This window comes from Penaeus monodon, chromosome 3, assembly GCF_015228065.2.
Source record: "Penaeus monodon isolate SGIC_2016 chromosome 3, NSTDA_Pmon_1, whole genome shotgun sequence".
NCBI lineage: Eukaryota > Metazoa > Arthropoda > Malacostraca > Decapoda > Penaeidae > Penaeus > Penaeus monodon.
Window position 1 is genome coordinate 61,657,023 of NC_051388.1, and position 14,731 is coordinate 61,671,753.

At 37.0% G+C, this 14,731-nt stretch overlaps 1 protein-coding gene and 1 pseudogene across 1 annotated transcript in view; one reads left to right on the forward strand and one right to left on the reverse strand.

Moving 5' to 3' along the window:
* Window positions 1-3,386, forward strand: part of LOC119588085 — a 14,980-nt pseudogene extending 11,594 nt beyond the window's left edge.
* LOC119597784 (5'-3' exoribonuclease 1-like) overlaps window positions 3,001-14,731 on the reverse strand; it is a gene marked incomplete in the record, with an annotated part of 24,451 nt that continues 12,720 nt past the window's right edge. The window contains 9 exon segments of the mRNA XM_037947423.1: window positions 3,001-5,916; window positions 6,834-7,007; window positions 8,680-8,823; window positions 10,230-10,298; window positions 10,410-10,585; window positions 10,695-10,815; window positions 12,228-12,417; window positions 12,726-12,907; window positions 14,131-14,297. Of these exon segments, the coding sequence (XP_037803351.1) occupies window positions 4,825-5,916; window positions 6,834-7,007; window positions 8,680-8,823; window positions 10,230-10,298; window positions 10,410-10,585; window positions 10,695-10,815; window positions 12,228-12,417; window positions 12,726-12,907; window positions 14,131-14,297 (2,315 nt within the window).

Sequence of the window (14,731 nt, forward strand, 5' to 3'; positions counted from 1 at the left end):
CAAGTTTAAAGTTGGTGTATCAAAGCATAGAATGCGAGGAAACCCAACTGTCACAGGAAGACCATAGTAACCAACTTTGCTTACTGCAGCAAGGACAGTCGTTGGGTTTAAGATCTCAGCTAAGCAAGCTTGTGCTGGAATATTTTGAACAAGGTAATGGGAAGTTATGATCATTACTTTTTAAAAAATTGTGCCAAAACACTGTATTATTGGATGGTTGCACCTCAGAGACATAATGAATGCAGTTCTTGATATAGTAATTTGAAACTCGGTATAATATAGTTGTAACTTGGAGTTCACAAATATTTAAGGATGTCCAATGTGCATTCTATTGTAGACAAATTACATATTTTGATTTAGTCTGTGGGAAAGCTGTAGAAAAAGAGAGTTCTGAAAACTATAGGCTACTGCAAAAATATTTTAAGGAGTTACTGTAAAACAAAAATTCCTTTGTTGCTTTTCTTCAGATGTGACTAGTTTTTATTTTAGAGCCCACTGAAGCATCAAAGAATTTGTTCTGAAATCCATGAAGTAGGAAGACCTATATAGTATACCGAGTATAATGTGCATTTGGAATAATCAGGAGATTGTATGACAGAAAATAAGCCTACAGTAAAAGTTTTCTTTTTCTGGTAAAATGACCCAGTATATTATAACATTCAACCCATAAGTCACTGGAGGTGTATAGTTTTATTTTATTAAAAGGAAAATGAAAAATGAGTCTACTAATTTTTTATTTCATAAATCTGTGAAGGAAAATATATTTTTAATATGCTTGAGGAGTATCATCTGGGAAAGTTTACAAAAGAGCTTAACTGTTCATTAAGCTTCAAGCACTCATTCAAAATACATTACATTAGAAAAGCAATAAGTTTACAGAATTCCTCATTTTGCCACTAAAAGGCAAGCAAATTATGCTTTCTGGCATAAAACCAATGAACTTGCACTAGTCTACAAAACATCTTCAGAAAATATAAAATCTAAATTTTCTGAATTTTGATGCATTTCTGCTTCACATCAAATTCAAAGTTAGAATGGCATTTCTTCAAAATTGCCTCAGATCTTGCCATATCTCGCCCTCACAACATTTATGACTAGAACTTGATGGGCAATCATCATCCAAAAAGGAAAAGTATGTCCCCTTACATTACTCATTTGCAGTGCTTCATAGAAAATGGTAATCAGCTGTTTAGAAATAAATTTTCAAATATGTTTACAAGAAGATATAAAAATAGAGATAACAGAAGATTCTATGTACTGGCTTAAACATAATATCTCTTAAATAAAAAATAATCTTGGATACATTGTTTTCCTTAATTCCAATTAATTTTATCTTGATTCTTTAGGGACTATTCTGGGTGGTTAAAGAGAGGGGAAGTTTTCCTCTCCCACCAAAAGTTGTATCTTACATTTTTTCTTATTAATGTATGTGTGTGTGTGTGTGTGTGTGTGTGTGTGTGTGTGTGTGTGTGTGTGTGTGTGTGTGTGTGTGTGTGTGTGTGTGTGTGTGTGTGTGTGAGTGAGTGAGTGAGTGAGTGAGTGAGTGAGTGAGTGAGTGAAAGAGATGTATTATGATATAGTATTTCCATACAGGAAGGATACCCTTCAAAACAATCAAGTCCCAATTACCTTCCTTATGTATAGAATAACTCAAGCTGCAAGAAGAGGTTGTGGGTAAATGTACATATACTGAGAGGAGAGAAAAAAAGATGGAGGAGGAGGAGAGATGGAGGGAGGAGGAGAGGAGGATGGAGGAGGAGGAGGAGGAGGAAGGAGGGAGGAGATGGATGGAGAGATGATATTGATGATGATGATGATTATTGATGATGATGATGATTATTGATGATGATGATTATTGATGATGATGATGATTGATGATGATGGATGATGATGATTATTGATGATGGATATGATTAATGATGATGATGATTGATGATGATGATTATTGATGATGATGATTGATGATGATGATTATTGATGATGATGATCGATGATGATGATTGATGATGATGATGATGTGGAGGGATTTTTAGATAATGCATAAACTTCAATAAAATGCTAACAAAATGAAAAGATTTGATTTGGTTTTCTGAGAGACAGAGAAAGTGAAAGGTCAATATTCTGTAGCTAAGGTCAATTTTCTGTGGTACCTTATATCATTACACATAATTCTTTAATTCTTTACTTCAAAACAGCATCTCAATTTACATTCTTCCAATTTCATCATTAATCTCAAAATTATTAAATCAAATGATATTTGACTTAAAAATGCCAATTTTTCTATACTCTTTTGGTCTTCATAGCACATTAATTATTAACCCAATGCCAACAGGACCACACACAATCAGGCATACATGGGAAAAGTCAGAAGCACAGAAAACATATAATTTTCCAACCTCCAGTGAGTTTGGCGGCAGCATGTATGATTGTCCCGTGAATAAGGCTAAATTGTGACTTTAACCTACATTTGAGGAGCTGTGCCCTCTAAATCACTAGTAACAGCTAAACGAACAAACAACTGCTTAGTGTATATGGCTTAGACTAAACTTGGTATGTGTGGCATGGGTGTAAATACCACTTGGAAAGGAGTTTAGTCATGTCATGGCATTTATATACTTGCCACCTATTGGCAATGGTTAACAGAGCTAGTATCTGGGAAATTAATTCCATAAAAAATAATACAGTAGTAAAAAAAAAAAAAAAAATTGATGGAACAAGCTATACATGTGTGTGTGTGTGTGTGTGTGTGTGTGTGTGTGTGTGTGTGTGTGTGTGTGTGTGTGAGTGAGTGAGTGAGTGAGTGAGTGAGTGAGTGAGTGAGTGAGTAGAGTAGAGTAGAGTAGAGTAGAGTAGAGTAGAGTAGAGTAGAGTAGAGAAGAGAAGAGAAGAGAAGAGAAGAGAAGAGTAGAGTAGAGTAGAGTAGAGTAGAGTAGAGTAGTGGAGTGGAGTGGAGAGACAGGAAATTAGAGAGACTGCAATCTGGAGTAAAATACACCATTACAAAAAAGTTTGCCAAAACCTTTAATCATAAAATCCATACTTAATAAATCAGTTTAATTTGCTTTTACATTTTGTTTTTATTTGTTTGTTTTTTTTACAAATCACAAAACACAGAATAGTTATGCTAAAAAGAAAAACATAATCTGTATTTTAGAAAATGAGCCATCAATAAAAATTCAATATCATTAACAAAGTATACTCAAGTCCAACACACAACATATTTTTACTATTTGTGAAAGTCCATGAGATTTGATAAATGTAACACTTTTCAGGTTTTAGCGATTTTCTCATTCAATACCCATTTCAAAGCTTTAGTAACAACTAATAGCCAGAAGCATAAAAATATTCTAAATAATAAGAATATTGGCCAAGTATTAGTCCTTTAGGGTATAATAAAATATATGTAATTACTATTTTCATGCCTAATTCTTCACAAAATTAATAAATTCAAACTTCGTCTTTAATAAGTTATGTTATTAATCCAATAATGACTTTAAAAGCATATAAATAACATCATGTTTAAAATTAAAATAATTTGCAGTATGAAATTGCTGCATAATTCTAAATTCATCAGGACTTGTTTTAATATTTGTACTAATATTTTTTAGATTGTACTTTCTATGCATATGCATCAACTATGTAAACCTGGAGAAAAACAAATTGTGGGGTTGCTCAAGTTCTCAAACATTTTGAGACAGTGTTCTAAAATGAAAGTTTACAATCTGATCTGTAAATTTAGAAAAAAAAAAAAAAAATTATCAATCATATCATGAAGACTAAATCTCCAGCTCATTTACCGTATATAAATATCTTTGTTTTCTGCAACAACCATCAACAAAAGAAAGAAATATGAAAGCATAAATACACAGGACGATTATTCCATACATGATTACCTAATTAACATTTGAATGGCTTAAAAAATTATTATCACATGTCTTAATGACTACCATATTGCTCCTGATATCAGGATACATAATATATATAAATATATATATATATTATTGTCTGTATATCTGAATAGTTGTATATATGTGCATATATACAGACTTTATGTTGTAATGTGTGCATGTGCCTGCAATCATGTGTGTTTGCCTGTGTCTGTTTGTGCATACAGATGTAGATTTGGTTAGATGAATGAAAATGTGCACATGCTTTATCTGTCTATCACACAAATCTATGGTACCATACCCTGGTTTGAAAACGTAATTGAATAAAAATAAATAATAGGAATAATAGTAATAATAATTATGAAATAATAATCCATAAAATTAATATGCTCTATAAAATACCAGAGCTTGACCCTGATTTTACTCCATGTTGTCCCAATACAGACCTGCATTCCACTAGTACTACACACAGTGCAAAACTCTCTGCTGGCACAATCTGCATCATAAGATGTAAAAAATGTGGTTTGAGTATTTCAGGCTGTATCATATGGGTCTCAGACCTTCTAGTCATCCCAAGTTTTTTTTTTTCTATGGGACTCTGGAACAAAGTAAGTTTCAAGTCCAGATACAAAAAAAGAAATAAACTTGAAAATCTTCTTGGTATTTTACATTTGCTTTTAGTCCAAATTACTTTATAATCTTACATATATTTTTAATTTATTAAATCATGTCCGTACTGAGCACAACTTTGTTTACATTTATCTTTAAATATGTTGACTAATACAATTTTCCCACTGCTTCCTTAAATTTTACATTATAAAAAATCTTTTGATCATGAGAGCAACTTTTCAACTGGGCCTGGAAAAATGGTCAGTTATGAAATATCATTGCATAGATAATCTTTCTTGAATTGTGGCTCCTTTAGCTCTACAGTCCACTAATTATCTGAATGACTTGTATTTTCTTCAGGTTGCTGATTGAATTTTACAGCTAATCTGTTACGTTTTGGCTTGGTGACCAGCCCCTTCTGTTGCTGACTATCCTTTTGCACTTGTGGCACTGGAACTGGCGGGTCTGCTTTTATGCTTTTCTCATCTTTCTGACCCGTTTGAGGTTCAGAAGCAACTGCACTTTTTAGGTTACTGTCCTGTTTCTGTTGATCATGTCGAGGCTTTCTAGGGGTCTGATTTCGAATTACCTGTGTAGGCACAAATGCAGACTTGACAGGGGAATCTCCTCTCCCATTCTGGGTTTCCTGTTGGGTTACAGAAAATGACTGATGTGCAGCACTAAGCATTGAAATTATATTAGGATTGTTCTGTCCTCCCTTTAAGTGGTTGTTCATCATAGCTCCCTTAAATATATCATGTACTGAAACTTCTTTCCTTCCTGTACTTAAAGCTGAAGCTGAAGCAGATCCATTCATTTTCACACCTGCACTTGATGACACATTTTGCATATCATTGTTAGAAATGTTGAGCATGTGTGAAAGCATCTGACTCTGAGCTGGCCGAAGATCAACTTGTCCATGATCTGCTCCCTGTAGCTGCGACCATATGTTCTGGTAAAGCTGCATGCCTTTCGGTTGCTGTGATGCCATAGCCTTGCCTCTTCCATGGCCAATTTGTCCCTGACCATGGTTTGGAAAATGTGACTTACCTGATATGGTTTCTAAACCAACAGGAGGTCTAGGTGGGAAAATAATGGACTCTGACTCCCTGTCCACTACCTTATCAAAATATTTTGGAGAAATCACACCTTGTCTGTCTCCTGAGCAAAAAAGTTGCTTTTCTCCTACTTTATAAAACTTCATACCATCATCCAAGGCACTTTGCACATCCAGAAAGATAAGAAGTTGATATGCCTTTGATCCTGACAGACCCTGAGGAACAAACGGGTAGCAGGGTATATACTTGCGTCCTTGAACCCTACTTATCCCATGCTTAACTATCCTGCTCCACTGGGAATAGAAAGTGCCATGAACAGCACACTGCATCTGGCTTGCAGAGTGAATTTCAACTGTATTGTCCTGTAAAAGATAAAAAAAGATACTGCTTAATAACTTTCTACCTTTTTTTTTTTCATAAAAAGTCACCAAGTTACTTCAATCTAATTTTCAATTTCTTTATTTTCTAAAAGGAAAAGAAAAATGGTTTAAAATAGGAAGGAGAGTCAGGTTAGGAAGAGGGAGAGGATGAGAGAGAAGAGAAAAGAGAGAATGAAAGAGAATGAGAGAGAGGAGAAAGAGAGAATGAGGAGAGAGAGAATGAGAGAGGAGAGAGAATGAGAGGAGAGAGAGAGATGGAGAGAAGAGGAGGAAGAAGAGAGAGAGAGAGAGGAGAGAGAAGAGAGAGAGAGAGAGAGAATGAGAGAGAGAGAGAGAGAATGAGAGAGAGAGAGAGAGAGAAGAGAGAGAGAGAAATAGAGAGAGAGAGAGAGAGAGAATGAAGAGAGAGAGAGAGAGAGAAGAAGAAGAGAGAGAGAGAATGAGAGAGAGAATGAGAAAAGAGGAGAGAGAAGAGAGAGAGAGAGAGAGAGAAGAGAGAGAGAGAGAGAGAAGAGAGAGAGAGAGAGAGAGAGAGAAGAGAGAGAGAGAGAGAAGAGAGAGAGAGAGAGAGAGAAGAGAGAAGAGAGAGAGAAAGAGAAGGAGAGGAGAGAAGAGAGAGAGAGAGGAGAAGAGAGAGAAAAGGTGAGAGAGGAGAGAAGAGAGGAGAGAGAATGAGAGAGAGAAAGAGAGAGAGAAGAGGGAGAGAGAGAGAGAGAATAAAGAGGAAATGAGAGAGAAGAGAGAGAGAGAGAATGAGAGGAGAGATGAGAGGAGAGAGAGAGAGAGAGAGAGAGAGAGAGAAGGAAGGCAAAGAGGTAGACAGAGACAGAGGCAAGAGAATCAAGAAGACAGACAGACAAAGGCAGAAAAACAATTCAGACTGGGGGTATCAACAATACCTGTTGATTTCTGTGATTAACACCCTGCCTGGGTACCATCCCTCCATTGCTAACAGAGATCATTCGCAGGCCTGAGGGGCTGGGCAGCTGGTTTGGGTCTGGAGGTTGTGGACTGTTAGGGTCACTGGACTGACTGTTTTTACCAGGTTGAGGAGACTGGGAGTTTGCAGACACCTGCAAGGGAAACACTGGTCACAGATGTTTCAAATGTTTCACCCTGTCTTTAGGGACTGTCACTGAGGTGGCATGGACTTTTAGGTTTTTGTGAGTAAGTAGAAAATGGTCAGGCAGACTGATTTTAGTTTTAGCAGGAAGGTGATTTTCATTGGTACCCGACTTCTTCCCCCCCCCCCCAAAAGGGCTGCTTTGAAAGTGCTTTTTTTCTACAATAATGTTTAATTTTCAATCTCATTTTTTTGTGAAAAGACCTCTATGGCAGTGGTTCTTAACCTTATTACACTCACAATCCCTTTCTTGACACATCCACAACCACCACCAACATCAGCTGTTCCATTTCTATTTTTTCTAACTACATAAATTCAAGTAAAGAGACAACAAATCATAAGTCTTAATCTGCCTAATTATAAAACTATTCTTTGACATGAATTGAAAACGTCACTTCACTAATATCAATATGAACTGTTGAACTAGCAAAGGACTTACAAAATTTTCCCCCAAGGTTTTGCACCGCTGCTAACCATATCCCACCAGTTACTGCTCTAAGGCATACATCAGGGAACTGCAGATCTAATTTGTTTATTCAAATTCAATATTCAAACTATTGCATCCAACACATGAATCAAACAAAAAATCCTGTTTTGGGTCACTAAAATAATCTCATAAATCCAATATCTGATAAGCGGCTCTTCCTGTATTCAAAGCCCACACACTGAAATATTATAACCTTCCAACTGAGGGGTTAGTTGTTACTTAAAAAGATTTACCAGGCATAGCTTGTACAATGGTCAATTCTTTTTAAGTATGGGATTCAAAATCAGTAATTTGATTTCCATGTCCTTCCCAAAAAAATTAAAGAATGATTGGTGATTTTTTAGGCATAAGAGGTTCAAAAGCTACATTTCTATTTTCATACCCCAATCCAAAATATAAAAGACAATCCTCTCAACTCAATAGATCCAGTGATGGGGAGAAGTCTAAGATAAGATCAACATCTCCTCATGGAAAAATTTAGCTGAGGACTGAGGTATGCAAACTTCTCGCTATGAGAGAAATAAACCTTTAGGAGGGAGACTGATGCAGGAAGGGACTTCTGCAATATTTCAGTAAAGAGGGGGTGGGCCATCCATGAGTCATGTCTGGGAGAACATTAACTCCAGGGAGGACAATATGTTCATACACACAGTAACCTATTCCTGCCTGCTATCACCTGCAGCATACAGAATGGTATGGAAAAATTGAATAACACAAAAATGTTTAAAATAGTTCAATAAAGTGTAAAATACCATTACCATCTTCATAATGCAAAACAAGTAACAATTATACACCTTGGAGAATGGCAATGCAGCCAAAGTGTCTCCAGGATAATAGTTACAGCATTGCAAGGAGGCAAGGAGTCTTGATACCTCACATGAGAATTCATGTGGGCCAGGCCTACAAGCCGCATACCTAGGAGAGTCCCCATTCAAGTAAGCCTAATGCCAAAAATTTTATTCAAGTGCCAAAGCACAGGACCCAGATCCAACAGCTTAATACTAGAGCTTCAGATACAGCTATTCTTTCCGTTACTTTTCTTCTATCAAAGGCCGTATTAAAGTCATCATATCAAGGTTTTATTTTTCCCCACTGAAACCACAATGAATCATGCAAATCATATCCAAAGTCTCACCATTGCACTGGTTGCCCCTCTTCCTTTGGCCCCTTGTGACAGGTGAGGCTGGAGGTTTTGGTGCATGTTTGCAGTTCTATCCTGCTGCCATCTTTCCTGGTAAAACTGTCCATTCTTATTTGTTTGCCTGTTCTGCTGATACTGCTGACAGAGAGAGAGGAGTCTTTTATAATAAAAGATGACAGCAAAACAAAAGAAGAAAAAAAGAAAAAAAAATGCAGTAAGATAATACAATTGAAACAGATCATCAATTAGTGAGAATGGCAAAATTAATATTCATTATAATTATTAAAGAGATAGGAGAGAGAGAGAGAGAGAGAGAGAGAGAGAGAGAGAGAGAGAGAGAGAGAGAGAGAGAGAGAGAGAGAGAGAGAGAGAGAGAGAGAGAGAGAGAGAGAGAGAGAGAGAGAGAGAAAAAAAACAATGTACCATAACTAGGAACACTAAATAGCCAACTTGTAAAGACTGTGGCAGCCTACCCCAGCTCTTAAATAATTGAAGAGAATAAAGAGGGCAGATTTGTTTCAGTGATTCAAAACTTTATTTTCTTATCATGAGGATCATCTACCTTAAGCCAATGCCACCGGGGATGGTATGTACATACATGCCATGCCCACTATGAGTTTACCATATCAATTGTTTTTACACATAGATGGCTCCACCTTTAATGTCACCAATGAGCCAATTACGAGTACTGCCTGTCTCACCTGTTTACCCTTTTCCTTGATTCCGAAAATATTTTACGTTACCTTATTTTGCTGTTACTAATGTTTATAACATTATAGTCATTTTAATGTCTATAATAAAAATAACACCAAAGATATTCACAGCGTTAGTAAAAGAAAAAATACATTTTTCCTGCCAATTCAAGGAAAGGTGAAATCAAGAAAGGTCACAAGGGCTACTAATTGACTCCTTTGTGGCTAAGCACTAGCAGAGCCACCTATGTGCCGAGACACTTAAAAAAAAAGAGCACAGCATTTTCCCTGCGGCATTGGGTGAAATACAACCAAAAATGATATTTTTGAGGAATGTGAGGTAAACAAACTTTTGAAAAGTTTTGACCTAGATAACCCTCAAAATTTGCTTTGCATTTAGACAAAATGGATTAATGCCTACCAAAATTGTAAACCTCATGTTAATTCACGGAAATTTTTCAATATTTGAAATGTATAAGCCAAGATACTATTATGATCAAATAAATGGGTAGGCATATGTAGATTATGGGACAAATAGTTTAGGGTTTCCTCTAGTGAACTGATTTTGATTTGCTTTTTGTAACTTCTAGTCCTAAGAGAGCTCTCCTGGGGTTGATAAGTTATCTTTATTTTTGGGGCGTTTGTAAAGCACAAACCCAAACAGACAAAACTGGGTCCATCAAAATCAATATGAGTAACTATCAGCAAAAACAAAATGCAGTGGTCCAATAATTCTGATGGTCCCAGTGACATACATTCATTCATTTAAGTGATAGTGAAAGTGACCTAGACATGCTGGCTGCCTGACAAAATCAATCAAAGAACCAAGCTACATGTGATACTCATACTTACTGAATGTCCAGGTTTGCTTGACTGATTCCATGTCTGCTGTAGGGAGTGGTTCCATCTGTTCTCAGGAGGCTGAAATATCACATAACAATGTGAATGTTATGAACAACAGCTAACCAAACCCTTTTATTACCTTTCATAAATAAATTTCAATTGTGATTTTTAATAATGGCAACTTCCTACCTTTTGAGAGGTAGTTGCAGTTCGGCTACCATGTGAGATGTTTATCATTGCTGCCCAGTGGAGCCTGTAACACCTCTTTGCTGTAGCAGGGCCACGGAGAGTCAGCCCTCCATTAAAGGCTTCATCAAAAAGGATGTCATACATGATGTCTGCTTCCTTGCTGGCCGGCTGGATTCCTATGATAGAAAGAAAAACAAACTTTGATCAACAAGTCACAATTCATTTTATAAGGAAAAATGTTTCACTGTCTATGCATTCTATACTAAGCAAAATAAAGCCACTTACCAACAATGGTTCCCTTAGCACAAAGCGGGACGGAATGGCCCTCCCTCACATTGACAATTCGATCAAACATCTTATAAGTGACACTGCGGTCGGGGGGAGTACTGCCTTGGTATGGATTAGGCTGAAAAAAGGGAAAGGGGTACTGTTAGTGCAATTACTTAGTACTAAAGCCTTTCAGCAGACCAGTTAAATGGACAGAGTAAATTTTACTAAAAGGAAATACTTAGAGAATGCAGCACCATTTATTAATTTTGATAATCCATTTCCATATCTAATCCCGATGACACTGGGAGCGTGATTATACATGTATTGTCCCCTGTGGTTCTGAATTTGTATGTCAGTTTAACTCCTAAAGTCCAACTGGAGAAACTACATCTGATGCAAAAATCCTGGCATGCAATTTTTCTGCATATTTCTCATTGTTGATGGGAGATAGGGAGTATGAGAAAGCACTTCTGGCAATGTTAAGCAAATTTCTTCTGGCTACACCCCTCCCTAAGCCCACTCCCATTAACAAACCTTTTGTGACCCTTTGCCTCCCTGAAAATAGTAAGTACAAAATAAGAACTGCATACCCCCATACAGCCCTCTTCACTCTTAGGTTCCTTTGGTAATCCGATATCTCCCTCAATGAATCATACCAGTGCATCCTATCTATGGCTTTATCTCTTTTCTAATAGTGATAAATAAATCAAGAACTATTATAATATATGGCATGAACACCCCAGGATCTCTCCATTCACCCAGTTCTGCTGCACCCCCTAGTCTCTCTCTCTCTCTCTCTCTCTCTCTCTCTCTCTCTCTCTCTCTCTCTCTCTCTCTCTCTCTCTCTCTCTCTCTCTCTCTCTCTCTCTCTCTCTCCCTCCCTCTATCCCTCTCTCTCCTCTCTCTCCCCTCCCTCTATCCCTCTCTCTCTCTCCCTCTCTCCTCTATCCCCTCTCTCTCTCTCCCCTCCTCTATCCCTCTCTCTCTCTCTCCCCTCCCTCTATCCCTCTCTCTCTCTCTCCCCTCCCTCTATCCCTCTCTATCGCTATCCTCTATCCCTCTCTATCGCTATCCTCTATCCCTCTCTATCGCTATCCTCTATCCCTCTCTATCACTATCCTCTATCCCTCTCTATCACTATCTCTCTTCTTCTATATCTCTCTCCCTCTCTATTTCTATCTCTCTCCCTCTCTATCTCTATCTCTCTCTCTCTCTCTATCTCTATCTCTCTCCCTCTCTATCTCTATCTCTCTCCCTCTCTCTCTCTCTCTTTCTATCTCTCTCCCTCTCCCTCCTCTCTTCCCCTCCCCCCCTCTCTCCCCTCTCCCTCTCTATCTATCTCTCTCCCTCTCCCTCTCTCCCTCTCTATCTATCCCTCACTATTAAATACGTAAGCAGGAAGGCAGGTAGATATGAGTTTTGTTTCTTTTTATAATGTTTGCTAATCTGATATCCAACTGTTCAATCTAATGATAAAATTTGTTAAACAAAATAGAAAATGTTACCGCTTCCTATTTCATGGACAACATACCCAGTAAACAAGCCTACCTTAAAAAGAAGATGAGGCCGCACTTGCATCTTCACAGCCTTGGCCCTTATTGTGGATACTTTATCAACCTCTTCCAAGATCATCTGACTTATTGTCTCTCCAAGGGCTTGTGTCCCACATGGTTGTCTTTCAGCCTTGGCAAAAGCGGCACTCTTCAGCCAAGTGGTTAATTCTGCAACACGCTCCTTGCTGAAATATGAAATATAAAGGATAATACAGAACTCAATAGCCCATTATGTTGCTTATCTTAAAAGATGTCTTAAAACATAGACAAAATCTGGTTAACTCTACATATAGGTAAGACCACAGATGTCTTTGTAACTGATAACAAAACAAATGGTAACATTCCTAGCCACAATGAAGTTTGATAATCTTACTACTTAATGCAGTGTCAGGCCAGCATCTGGTCAAATTAATGATTATCTCAAATATCACCTGTTAAACTGCATTAGCTTTACTTGATAATTTTCTTTAATCTTATTTTATACCCAACTTACAAGTTTTCAGAAAACATCTCGTTTTGATAGAAGATGTCTCTCTGTGCAGAATTGCGTGACATGTAATCAAACACCTCTGGGAACTTTTCCTGGTACTCTCTGATGGCTTCAATAACCTTTTCTGAGTACAGCCAAACAGGACGCTCATTTTGTTCTTGTATCTTGCGTGTATACCCAATGACCTATCAAAGAATAAAAAGAAAATATATTATTAAGTTTTCCCTGATCTATATTACTACAGTTGTGTAAATAAACACTGTCTGCACTAGTCTGTGTAGGCACAGAAGAGATGAAACATTATAAAAATGTCATCATCCTTACCACCAAGAAGAGATATTGTAAGAGCACTGGAAGTAAGGAGTGCAACCTTAAGAAGAGTTTTCAGCCCATTGGTTAATGGTGAATGGTTAAAAAGCAAAATAAATGTCCTTGAAAAGGTGTAGAAATGAAAAGAGTTAGTTGATGGTTAAATATGCTACATGTCAAAAGTTAGTTTCTGGAGATATGTCAGGAAGGAGATAGTCTATGAAATAGGGTTATTGTGACATGAAGTCATATGTATATCCAGGAGGAAGTGGAAGTGATAACTGGGAAGGAAGAGGGGATGGTACAGGGGGAAATGGGATATGTAAAGAAAGAGTGTAGGAGGAACATGAGTAGGAGGAGGAAGGATTCTGCATTCACTCTGTAGAATGGAGGATGGCTGAGGTGTAGGCATGTTATCTTGGGTCATGATTAAATAGTTTTGAATGCTTCTTAAAAGTTTCTGAAGTGTAGTTGGTTAGGGAGGTCTGAGAAACAAAAGTTTTCTTATTGGGGGGAGAAGGGACAGAAATGTGCGAAGGACAGCACTGGAGTAGGGAGTAAGAGAAGCCTTGTTTGTGTCCTTCCTGTCTGGTCTTACATAGAGTGAGGCCGAGTTTGAATCTGAGAATTGCCACCTTAGACTCAAATCAAATCAATGACTGAGCAATGCATCATTATGGTGCCTTAACTATCTTTTTTTTATAAATTTTAGAAGAAAACCTCATATGCATTGTAGTTTTAAAATCAAATTTAAAACAAATTGGAAAAGAATTCTCCTGGGTCCTTCACCAACAGATCATTTGAATTTACTCTAAATATAAATGTTATCATATTCACTTTTTTTTTTTTTTTTACAATCATAATTCTTATCATCTACATAATATATCAAAGTCTATTTCAAAGAATCATATTCTTAATTAACCAAATAAAAACAAAATTAACTTAATATCTATTTCATATTTCATGTAAAAATGATGGGACATGATAATGAACAACAAATAACAAGCCTTATTCTGAAAGATATGGAGAATCAATCACAAATTCCGAGAACTTTTATAAACTGAGGAGAAAAAAAAAAAAACACTCAAAACTAACTCACTTCCTCATTTCTTCGGTTGTTCTTCAGGTTAAGACCTATGTTCAACTTATTCCTTGTTTCCATTTCTGCCATTGGGTTATCCCCAACAGGTGGGGCCAAGAACACAGTCCCTGTTATTCGTGCCAAAAGCTGGTGATAAATCCCAGCTCTGTGAGATGCCTGGCTCCCTTAAAAGAGAGAGGAAAACAGAGATTAATCATTTCTCCAAAGATAAAAATCTCTCAAGCAAATCCATCTTCTCTAACCCTTTGTGCTGGGATGGCACAACATATGTATTAGGTCTACCATGATTTTAGTTTATTAGTTATTTTTACACACAGGTAACTCCACAAGTACTTAGTTACCAAAGAGTCAATTACTAGTCCCCCTTTCTCCTATTTTACCCCTTTTCCTTGTTTTTTTGTTCTTTTGCTAATAGTATTCTAGTAACTTCATAAAAATCAAAGTATCAACAATAATAACAATACCAAAATTAACAACCTGAAAAAATAATATGAAACAAAAAAAGGGTGAAGTAACATAAGGCCTACTGATTGATTCCTTGGCGTCTGAGCTTTGTGTAGTCAACTGTGTGCAACAGATTTCACAAAAATGTACAAAG